The sequence below is a fragment of the Mustela nivalis genome (genome assembly GCF_964662115.1).
Source record: "Mustela nivalis genome assembly, chromosome: 4".
Taxonomy (NCBI): domain Eukaryota; kingdom Metazoa; phylum Chordata; class Mammalia; order Carnivora; family Mustelidae; genus Mustela; species Mustela nivalis.
The window spans coordinates 119,046,361-119,059,059 of record NC_139023.1 but is presented as its reverse complement, the minus strand read 5'-3'; the positions used below and the strand labels follow the sequence as shown (position 1 = coordinate 119,059,059).

The 12,699-nt window shown below is 35.8% G+C and overlaps 1 protein-coding gene across 7 annotated transcripts in view; it reads left to right on the top strand.

Moving 5' to 3' along the window:
* The window catches only part of PTPN13 (protein tyrosine phosphatase non-receptor type 13), a 203,667-nt gene that overhangs the window by 46,154 nt on the left and 144,814 nt on the right, over nt 1-12,699 (top strand). For all 7 annotated transcript variants that reach the window (XM_082726629.1, XM_082726631.1, XM_082726630.1 and 4 more), the window contains exon 2: nt 3,909-4,028. In XM_082726629.1, the coding sequence (XP_082582755.1) occupies nt 3,914-4,028 (115 nt within the window). In that variant the 5' untranslated portion in view covers nt 3,909-3,913. The remainder of the gene's footprint in view (nt 1-3,908; nt 4,029-12,699) is intronic.

Genomic DNA, 12,699 nt, shown 5'->3' with positions numbered 1-12,699 from the left:
CTTAAAAAATATTAATTTTCATGACAAATTGTTTCCCTCGTCTATTGGTTGACTTCAAGCTTCTTTTGCTCCACTTCTTCTCTTTTTTTTTTCTTTTTGCATCCTTCTACTTTTGCCTTTCTTCCATTCCTTTGTCTTGTCTTTCAGAACTAATGATCTGGAAACTTGTAGTAAAGGTGAATAAAAGTAATAGAAAAAAAGATGATGATGGTAAGCAGTTGCCAAACATGGTGACAATTTAGAAGGTATAGTGTTTGATTTTTAGAAAGCTGCTTTAACGTTACATTAAGTTCTGAGACTGGGCGATCAGAAGGGTGATACAGTTTTTAAAAATCTTAAGCCTTTTTTTAAAGCAAACTATAAATTATAAATTTCCAATCTATTCTGTTAGCTAGATAATATTGCTTGAAAAAACAATGTTCCTTCTATGTTTTGGAGTTCCAAAAGTTCCAACCAGAGATGCATAGAGATCCCACTACACTAAATAGAAAAAAATTTAATAAAAATTAAGAGGATTAATAAAATATAATTCAGCCTGATTGAGTCAAACAACAGAAGTATAATTAGTAATCTTTATAGATAGAGAAGTCAAACACTGAAAAAATTCTGTTGGTTGAGAAGTTACTTTTACTTTTTCATTTTCTTACAGGAAATAGTTATATTTTAAAAACATATTCCTTTAAAAATAAGTAAAAATCTGTATCTTAAGATTTAAAACTTCGTGTGTGTGATACAGATCACTTTCTTTACAATGCATAAGGTATAATCATAAACAATTTATTCTGTTCCCCTTCCTTCCTTCCATCCTCTCTTCCTTCTTTCCTTCCTTTCATAAAAGAAGTTTTTCTCTTGCCTCTATGTAAAAAACTCAGTCTGGAGCATCTGGGTGTCTGAGTCAGTTAGGTGCCTGACCCTTGACTTTGGTTCAGGTCATGACCTCATGGTGGTGAGATCAAACGCCGGCATCAGGCTCCACACTGGGCATGAAGCCTGCTTGATTCTCCCTCTCTTCTTTCCCTCTGCCCCCTCCCCCTCGCATGTGTGGAGGCACACACACACTCTCTCTCTCTTAAAATAAATAAATAAATGAATGAATGAATATTAAAAATAAAAACTCAGATCCATCATTCTCTCCTTATAGTCACTTAATAACTACAGTCACTCAAGTTGAAAATACAGTGTCAATTCCATAATTAGAAGTGCCTAGTTAGTATATTAATCAGCAGTTATGTCCTCCTTCAAAGCTAAAAGTAATCCCCTCCCCTTGCTACAGTTAGCTATAGGTGGAAGGCAGTGTGCTTGACTTTTTCTTTCTGTTGCTTATCTTCTTACCCACTGGAAAGTTGCTTTATCTGATCGCACCAGAATTTAAACTGGGGGCAGGAAGAAAGGTAGAGGCAAACAATTTTTTACCTGACTTGTAAATCTTTTTGAACTTGTGAGTTCTTAAGGCTGACTCTTTCTCTTATGTGTACTTTTGTGTGTTCTTCAGAGACCTTTACTGGAGCTATATTTCCTGTGACATTTCAGAAAATGATTCCTCCTATGAGCCAGTACTGAATTCTTTTTCCTCTTGCTTCTCCTTCTATCCCTACCCTCTCATCCTTCTTGTTCATCCACCCTTCCCCGACTTTCCCCCTTCTGGAGGTACTCTGGGAACTCAAGAGGTACTCTGAGTAGAGTTGGGGTTTTGTGTGTGTGTGTGTGTGTGTTTTTTAAGATAACTTTCCTGAGATATAATTGACATATCATAAAATTTACTCTTCTAAAATGTACCTTCAGTGGTTTTTAGTGCAGACACGGAGTTATGCAACCATTACCACAACCTGAATTTTGTAACATTTTCATCATCTGAGTAGGATTTTGGTAGCTTCAACCTGGCCATCTGTGTGGGCCTGCTTATTTATATCTCCCCATCCCAAAAACAGCATGCTTCCTCACTCTGAATCTCATGTGCCCTCCTCAGGCACTGGTCTCTGGTGTCCTCCCAATGGCATTCTCCCTAATATCAGGGAAGGGTCCCAGGTAGGGTCAAACAAAGGCACCTTTCTATACACCTCCTGTTTTGGTGGGGGCATGAAAATCAGTATAGCTATCTTCAAAGAAATTCTTTTTTTTTTTTAACGAATAAAAGTGCACATTTTATTTAACCTGATATATTTAAAACATTATCATCTCAACATGTATTGACAAAGAAATTCTTTATATGCAATTTTCTCTCTACTCTTTTTATCTTGCGTGTAGGCTTTAGAGCAAGGTAACCTGTTCTCAGACATCTTACTTTGGAAATTTGCTACAGGGTAGACTATCTCACAAATCCTGTTGATATCTGATTTCTAATAATATCTTGATGTCTGTTGAAACTTCAAATTTCATACAGTGCTTTATGCAGAAGATAATAACTCAGATGTCTCTTAGCAATACAGCTTATTCTTCTTTTTAATGTACTATCATTTAATCAAGTGCATAAGAGACAGAGTATTTTGGGGGTGGGGGATGGGTGCCTGAATAAATAATCACTTCTGTATAAGCTAAGTAAAAATGCCTTTGGCTTTTTCTAAGCAATATCTTTTATCTTCCCTTTTAACTACTACATTGTACATTTAAGTACATACTCCTTAAGGCAGATCCTATGCATAAAATACTATGGTAAACATTTGAAAAGGAAAGTGGAAGGACAAGGTTGTCCTCTGTAGCTGGAGTTGCTTTTTTCCAGTCTGGGTTAAAGTAACATAAATACAAATTTTTAAAAAATATTAGCTATCCTTGTTAGCTGAATAAACAAAGTCAGCTTTTGTCTGAAACAGCTGTTTTTTATACATTAATTTTAAAATTTAATGAAGGATATAATTACAGAAAATAAGCATTTAACATTTTCCATTTCCTCTAGCTTCTTTTCCAAACCCATCTCTTTCTGCCTACCAAGAGATATATGCATTATGCACATTACACTTAAATTGGTTGGGATGGTTAGAAATCTTAGTGATTAAGGGCAATTGTCTTTTCAAGAAATGAAGGAAACTTAATGTATGATGATATTGAGTAGCTGCATTCCCACCTTTCACAATGAAAGAAGGATTATTTTCCCCATAAAAAACCTTAAAAATTGTCATTATATCACCCACTTAATTGAATGCCATTGAAAAAACCGACCCTACAAAAATGTCCCTACAAAGTCACCCTTCTGAGTTTTTAATTCATTCTCCATATAGTTAAATTACAAAGCACGTTTACAGGAATAGACTTTTTCTCCATTATAAATCCCAAAATGGCATTATTATTATTATTCCCATGTCACAGATGAGAAACTGAGTTTTAGACATGAAATGACTTTTCCAAGGGCAAATGATAAGTTGACAGCATAGTTGGACCTAAAAGTACTTAAGTCCATTCAGTGCAAATTTTATAGTTATACTACATATATCGAAGACAGAGAAATCAGTTAGTGAATGGAAGAAATGTGTTCCATCTTATTTCAGCTCCACACATTGAGGCTGTAGGAGCTCCTCTCCTCATTTTAGCTGGGATGCATAGAATGAAGCCTAGAACTATAATCTGAAAGGCCTTCTGTTCGGTCTGGCTGTTTTGATGTAATCATCTGCACTTTGCTGCCTCCTGGTACCTTGAACTTTCTGTTTTCTCCAATGAAATAGTCATCATCTGTTTTCTGGTTCAGACCAAAAAGCTGGCCCTGTGGGGCTAGGGCAGGGAGCTGGTTTGAGGTTTTTTCCCTCCAGTTCCTTTATCCTCTATGAATTTGAGCTGTAGTGTAATACCTAGATTGAAGACCATATTGAGAAATTAGGTAGGCAGGAACCTCAGTCTCTCATCACTAGTATGGAACTTCACTACTGTAAGTGCAGTACAAGTTGCTGATGTGTACCCCATCTATTACCTTTGCTTCTTAGGTAATATGCACGTGTCACTAGCTGAGGCCCTCGAGGTGCGGGGTGGACCTCTGCAGGAAGAAGAAATATGGGCTGTATTAAATCAAAGTGCTGAAAGTCTCCAAGAATTATTCAGAAAAGGTAAGTCTTTTTGTCTTTTTTTGGCATATCAGATAGGTGAAAAACACATAAGGAGGCAGAGTGTAGAAAGGAATACTTTTTTTCTTATCTTTCTTTGGACTAAAAAAGCTCAGATCTTCCCTACCTTCATTTGAACATCTTCTTTGTCCCTCATATTGTGCTAGGTGCTGAAAATACAATGCTGATCAAAACCAAAAACATTGACGGGAGCTTGTAATCCAGTGCAGAAAATTGCTATTAGTAAAATATATAAGCAAATGTAAAAAATGCAACCATGACAAGGGCTACAAAGCAGGGGAATCAGTGGCTATGACCCCTAATAAGATTTGATGCGGTCATGGGGAAGAAAAGGAAAGTTCCCTGAATAAGTCATCTCTGAGCTAAGATCTGAAAGAAGAGAAGTTAACCAGAGGAGAAGAAGGGGAAAACATTCCTGTCAGAAACAATAATATGTGTATCCCTGTAACTCCAAATTGGGATAATGTAGACTGAATAACTAGTTTGGTGCTTCCCTATATAGATGATGACCTGGTCCAAATCACTGTGTAGCATTTTGGAGCTGGAAAAGTTACAGAGTCACTGTCCAGAAACATTTAATACTCTACTGAAATGCTCTACATGAAGATGGCCAACACCTATTCAGAATAGTAAATAAAGAAACCAAGCTTCATCTAAAAGAAGAATTAAACTTTAAAACTGTTTTGAGTAATTTAATCAGACACAATAATTGTTACAGAAATGGGGGAAGATTTGAGCATATAATGGTTTCTCAGAATATGGTGTCTGGATGGGTAACATAACCATCATCTGAAATTGGTTAGAAACACAAATAATGTAGGCCCATGCTAGACCTACTAAATACAAAACTCTAGGGGTAGGGCCCAGCAATTTATGTTTATCGATTCCTTAAGGATATTCTGATACCTGTGAGAGAATCGTTATGCAGGGGAATTGCTGAAGACCAAGAGCCATGGGAACCTTTTGGAAGGTGTAGTGGTGACCACTCATTGAGTATAAGAAGGTCTAGAGCAGAGAGGAAGAATGTTTGGAGACAGGTGATAAAGCTTTGTCATAGTTGCTTTTATATTCTAATCCAGGGATAGGAATTTGAAACAGTGTTAGGGCCCTCCCAATTCTGCTATAAACAAGGTGTGTAAGAATCTTTGATTAGAGTTAGGATTACTCTAAAAAAAAATGTATTCATTTTATATAATGCCACTTACTTAAATCTAGCTATTTTAAGTAGACCTTGTCTTTGCTTCATTTTAATTTTAATTGTCAGACAATTAAGAAGTATGGGTATTCCAGAATATAGAGCAGCAACCGTGCTCCAAAGATGTTGTTGAAGGAAGGATATGTTGGTGGCATTCCTTAGCTAATAGTCAGTTTAATATTTAAGAAACAACTGTTGGCTGTGAGGTTTTGTGTGGAAGATCCCAAGTGGAGGATGACACCGTTGGCCTTAAAGGTTCACTCAGATCAGACAGGATGCATGTGTAGAATTTACTGTGCCAAATAAATGATTGGGGCAGTAAATACTAGAGATGTTCAAAGGAGGGAGAGATAATACCTCTTTTTGTTGTACTAATGGCAGGATCACTTCCCTGGCCATGACTCATATAGAGTATCTGGCACACTGCAAATACCTGGGGGTTTTCTTCTTTCAAATTTTATAATGTTAATAGAGATTGAATGTCTGAATGTAAAGTACTTGTCATTGAGATAAAATTACTGCGCACCATATTGGCACATTACAATGGAGAGACTGGTTATGTTATAAAATAAATTGTGAGGCATTTAGGTCTTAAACACTGTCCAGTGGGAGCTGGATACCGTAAAGCCTTGAGTCTAATTCACAAGGAAACAACAGTAATACAGAAAAATTGAATTTGGCTTCTTTGGCCGTCTAGAAATTAGCAACTACTATAATTGCCAATTGGAAATTTGTATTTATTTGGAGGGAATTTATGCTTATTTGATTTTTTCTTTTTTACCCGAAATCTCTTAGATTTTCATTTCTTTGTTTGATAACACAGTGTCTTTTTAGCCCAAGTTTTTCTCCTGACTATTATAACAAACTGAAATTAAATAATTATTACTTTGCTTAGTTTGTGAAGGAATGGTGTTGGTCTTGGTTTTCTAGTACACCCCCTTATGAATAACAGTAGAAATGTTAGTGGTGGAAAAGCAAGTAAAATACAGTGGTCTCTAAGAAGTTTGTTTTTCTAAAATGCATTTTCTTCTCTTGGTTTTGTCTTTTTTTTTTTTTTAAGATTTTATTTAGTTATTTAACAGAGAGAGAGATTACAAGTAGGCAGAGAAGCAGGCAGAGAGAGAGGCGGAAACAGGCTCCCTGTTAGCAGAGAGCCCGATGTGGAGCTTGATCCCAGAACCCCGGGATCATGATCTGAGCCGAAGGCAGAGGCTTTAACCCACCGAGCCACCCAGGCGCCCTTTGGTTTTGTTTTTTTGTGCCTAACCTTCGTTTTGCTTCTAATGGGTGGTATTTCTTCTCTATCTTGAACTTGCACATGGCTCCTGTGTCTTTTTCAGTATATAGGTTCAAGTATGAGCTCCTATGAATACAAGGCTGGAAATAAACATTTCCACTGGGAGATTACTGAACACAAATTAAGAAGATGTTTTTTCATCTTTTTGAGCCTCCCAGCAATTTAAGATTTTTGGCTTTTTTTTTAAAAAAACAAAATTAATGTGGTTGTTATTCATCGAATAATGATAATCTAAGCATGACCTTATTGAAAAATATCATATTTAAATGAGTTTCCTGGGCACCTATGTGGCTATGGGTTAAGCCTCTGCCTTCAGCTTAGATCATGGTCCCAGGGTCCTGGGATCTCTCTCTCTCTCTTAATGCATTTCACCTAATCATTTTTAGAGATAAGGAAACATGGCCTGGTTTAAATGACCTATAAGAATTAATGTTGGCAGAGCAAAGCTAATATAACTATCCTAAAATAAGTCATTATGAACAATACCTATTTAGAGCCATAACATTACTTCATTATACATGACAATAAATTTTAAAAATTGATTGCCTTTCTAGGATGTTTAGAGGATGTTATAGGATGTTCAGGATGTTTAGAGAAGTAACATCGGGGGACCAAAGTGGCATCACTTCAGATTCTACAGATATGAAAGGAATAATAAGGTTAAGTTAGGACCAAAGATGTTGAAAAAATTGAAATGGAAATTGAAATTCAGTGTTGAAATTGAAATGGACACCTTAAAAGACGGAAACTACCAAAGTTCATTCGAGAATGAATAGACGACCTGAATTGCCCTATATCTATGAAGGTGAATGAATGTATATTTGTAAATATTCCACAAAGAAAATCCCAAGCCCACATTGCTTCACTAGAGAATTCTAAAAATTTATGGAAGAAATAATAACAAATTCTATATCAAACACTTGAAGAAAATTGAAGAGAAGCAAATACTTCCCAACTAATTCTGTGAGGTCAACATTAATATCAAAATCAGACAACCATGGGCACCTGGGTGGCTTAGTGGATTAAGCCTCTGCCTTCGGCTCATGTCATGATCTCAAGGTCCTGGGATCGATCCCCACATCGGGAATCTCTGCTCAGTGAGGAGCCTGCTTCCCTCTCTCTCTGTCTGCCTCTCTGCCTACTTGGGATCTCTCTGTCCAATAAATAAATAAAATCTTAAAAAATCAGACAACAATATTAAAGAAAATAAAGCTGTAGACCAATATAACTCATGAACATAGAGGCAAAAAAAAAAAAAAATGTGTGTGTGTGAGGGAGGCAGCAGAAGGAAAGGGAGAAGAGAATCATTAGCAGGCTCCACACTCAGCACAGAGCCCAGGGTGTTCAATCTTAGGACCCTGAGATCTTCTTCCCCTCCCCCCAACCCTGAGATCTTCTTAACACATTATTAAGAGAATGACAGGAGAAGTCACAAACTGGGAGGAAATATTTGTAAATGATGTAACTGATAAAAGGCTTGTATCAGAATATATAAAGAATTCTCAAAACTTAATAGTAAAGGAGAAAGCAAACCCCCAAAATAGGCAGAAGATTTGAAGAGTTAGCTCTCCAAACAGGATATACAAATTTCTGGTTTCAAATAACTGAAATTATTAGACTTCAGGAAAATAAATACAAAATCTCAATATCATTAGTCATCAAGAAGATGTAAGATTAAAGCCGCAAAGATATTATTTCACATCTATTAGAATATATATACTGCTGGGGATATAAAATGATCCAGTTTCACATTTTAGAAACTGTTTTATAAGTTTCTTGAAAAGTTAAATATACACTTATCATACACTTATAAATACTTAACCAAAAGAAATTAAAACCTATGTCCATACAAAGCCCTGTATGTAGATACTCATCTTAGCTTTATTTGCAATAGGCAAAACCTGGAAGCAAACCAAATGTCCTTCAACAGGTGAATGGATAAACAAATTGTAGTATGTCCATATAATGAAACAATACACAGCAATAAAAAGGGCTAAAAAAAATTTTTTTTAACATATAATGTATTATTAGCCCCAGGAGTACAGGTCTGTGAATCGCCAGGTTTACACACTTCCCAACACTTACCATATCACATACCCTCCCCAATGTCCTTAACCCAACCACCTTCTCCCTTCCCCCCTGCCCCCAGCAACCCTCAGTTTGTTTTGTGAGATTAAGAATCTCTTACATTTTATCTCCCTCCCAATCCCATCTTGTTTCATTTATTCCCTTCCTACCCCTAAAAACCCCCATGTTGCCTCTCAACTTCCTCATTTCAGGAAGATCATATGATAATTGTCTTTCTCCAATTGACTTATTTCACTTAGCATAATACCCTCTAGTTCTATCCATGTCATTGCAAATGGCAAGATTTCATTTCTTTCGATGGCTGCATAGTATTCCATTGTGTGTGTGTATATATATATATATATATATATATATATATATATATATATACACCACATCTTCTTTTTTTTTTTTTTTAAAGATTTTATTTATTTATTTGACAGAGAGAAATTACAAGTACACTGAAAGGCAGGCAGAGAGAGAGAGAGAAGGAAGCAGGCTCCCTGCTGAGCAGAGAGCCTGATGCGGGACTCGATCCCAGGACCCTGAGATCATGACCTGAGCCGAAGGCAGCGGCTTAACCCACTGAGCCACCCAGGTGCCCCGCTATATCACATCTTCTTTATCCATTCATCTGTTGATGGACCTCTAGGTTCTTTCCTTAGTTTGGCTATTGTGGACATTGCTGCTATACATACTCAGGTGTTTGTGCCCCTTCGGATCACTACATTTGTATCTTTAGGGTAAATACCCAGTAGTGCAATTGCTGGGTCATAGGGTAGCTCTATTTTCAACTTTCTGAGGAAAAAAGAGGTAAACTTTTGATACATGGAGCAATGTGGGTTAATTTCAAAATAATGAAGGAAGTCAGACAAAAAAAAAAAAACAAAACCCATACGGTATGATTCTAATCTAAAACCCTAAAATATGCAAACTACACTATAGTAATAAAGCAGATTAATGGTTGCTTGGGATGAGAAGTTGAAGAAAGGATAGAATGCAGGGATTACAAAGTATGTTAGAAAACTTTTGTGTGGTGGTGGATATGTTTATTATCTTGATAGTGATAATAGTTTCACAAGTGCATTCAAATGTCAGAACACCAAATTGTACTCTTTCAGTATATGTAGTTATGTGTCATATTATGCTTTAATATGGCTACTTTAAAAATATATCAAATGTTTTTGAAAATTTGTTTTTAAATTTAGAACTTGGCCCTTTTTTTTCTTAATTTGAAACTGTGGGGATTTCTGTTTGTTTTGAAGCTCTTACTTTTTTTTTTTTTTTAAGATTTTAATTATTTGAAAGAGTGAGAGCACAAGCAGGGGGAGGGGCAGAAGGAGAGGTCAGAGGGAGAAGCAGACTCCCTGCTAAGCAGGGAACCCAATGTGGGACCCAAATCTAGGACCCCTAGATCACAACCCAAGCCAAAGGCAGATTCCTCACCTTCAAAAATTAATATCATCAAATTCTTATAATAGAATCATCTAATTAGTATATATAAACAGTAAATAAAGTATAATATATTAAAGTGATAGAAATATGGGAGGAAAGTTCAAGATACTGAAAATTTTAAAAACAGGCAGGGTTACAGACTGTATCTTGCTCTTTCAAGAGTCCTATATTGAAATCCTAAGGTGGGTCTTTAAAGAGCTAACTTAAGTTAAAATGAGGTTATTTGAGTGGGCTCTAATCCAATATGACTGATGTTTTAATAATAAAAAATTAGGACAGACACACACAGAGCAAAGACTAGGTGAGGACACAAGGAGAAGATGGCCACTGACAAGCCAAAGACAGAGGGCATAACAGAAACCAGGCCTGCTGGCACCATGCTCATATATTTCTAGATTCCAGAATTGTGAGAAAATTCCATTGTTGAAGTTACTCTGGCTCTGATACTTGTAGTGGTAACCTTAGCAATTTAATATAGGCAGGATTAAAAAAAATTAAAATATCTAGAAAGTAAATATATAGTTCCTAAGCTTATAACCTCGTAAGAGATCTTTAAAAACAGTTTACACAGATTCCCTTTTCTTTTTATAGAGAAAATTAGTAAACTGTACAGAAAAACTGAGGAGTTCACTTAGATATTAAAAATATAAGGGAGTCAGGGCACCTGGGTGGCTCAGTGGGTTTAGCCTCTGCCTTTGGCTCAGTTCATGAACCCAGGGTCCTGGGATCGAGCCCTGCATCAGGCTCTCTGCTCGTCGGGGAGCCTTCTTCCTCCTCTCTCTCTGCCTGCCTCTCTGCCTGCTTGTGATCTCTGTCTGTCAAATAAATAAATAAAATCTAAAAAAAATAAAAAATTAAAAAAAATTAAAATATAAGGGAGTTAAGGTTCATGGAAGATTGAATGAGAAGGCCCAACATATCCCTAACAGGAGTTCCAAAAAAGAAAACTAGAGAGAATGAGAAATAAAACAATAAACAAAAATATAATAATAAAGATTTTTCAGAATTGATTAAATACATACAACTTCATATTCCAGAAGTTTAAGTCACAGTCAAAAGAAATAGATATCTATCCATACCTAGATTCATGGGCTTGGACATACAGAACACAATAGACAAAGAGAAGTTTTTTAAAGCCATCAGAAAAGAAAACATGGATTAGTTACAATGAAAAAACACTTAGACTAATTGTGGATTTCATAACAGCAACAATAGAATCAGAATTTGGTAAAATATTACCTTAAAACTGCTATGAGAATATGTTGTAATTATTTTTAAAATAATAAAAGAAGAAAAATTATTAAAGAATAACCTAAAACAACACTGTCTAATGGAAATATAATATGCATCATGGATATAATTTAAAATTATCTAGGAGCCATTTTTAAAAATTTTTTATTTTTTATTAACATATAATGTATTAGTCACAGGGGTACAGGTCTGTGAATCACCAGGTTTGTATAGTTCATAGCACATACCTTTCCCAATGTCCATAACCCCACCACTGTCTCCCTACCCCCCTCCCTCCAGCAACTCTCAGTTTGTTTTGTGAGATTAAGAGTCTTTTATGGTTTGTCTCCCTCCTGATCCCATCTTGTTTCATTTATTCTTTTCTTACCCCCAAACCCCCTACATTGGCTCTCAACTCCCTCATATCAGGGAGGTCATTTGATAATTGTCTTTCTCTGATTGACTTATTTTGCTAAGCATAATACCCTCTAGTTCCATCCACATTGTTGCAAATGGTAAGATTTCATTTCTTTTGATGGCTGCATCATATTCCATTGTGTATCTATACCACATCTTCTTTATCCATTCATCTGTTGATGGACCTCTAGGTTCTTTCCTTAGTTTGGCTATTGTGGACATTGCTGCTATAAAAATTCGGGTGCACATGCCCCTTTGGATCACTACATTTGTATGTTTAGGAAAAATACCCAGTAGTGCAATTGCTGGGTCATAAGGTAGCTCTATTTTCAACTTTTTGAGGAACCTCCATGCTGTTTTCCAGAGTGGTTGCACCAGCTTGCATTCCCACCAACAGTGTAGGAGGGTTCTCCTTTCCCTAGGAGCCATTTTTAAAAAGGCTTAAAAAGAAATAGGTGAAGTTAATTTTACTGTATTTAATCTATTAAAATATTCTAATATGTAGTCAATATTAAAAAGGATTAATAAGATGTACACTTATTTATATTAATTTAAAATTATTTTATATTCATAACCCATCTCAATATACTCTAAATTTCATCAAGAATATTTAGGTCTTATGAAATGTATTGATGAAAAAGTATATTTACATACTCAAGCTGTTCCAAGCATACTTTAAGCAGTTTCCCAAAAACTGATTAAATATTCATTCTTAAATTTATTCATTTTTTTAAGTAGACTCCATGACCAGCATGGAGTCCAACACAGGGCTTCAACACATGACCCTGAGATCAAGAAGTTACTTAACCAACTGAGCGATACAGGTGCACTTTCATTTTAAAATTTAAAATATATGTGAAATTCAGTTTCTCACTTATGTTCGGCACATTTCCAGTTCTTAAAAGCTGTATGTGGCTAATCGCTACTCTACCAGAATGTGCAGATAGAATTTAATGTCCTCTTAAACCGGCAAAACAAAAGCATTTTCATGA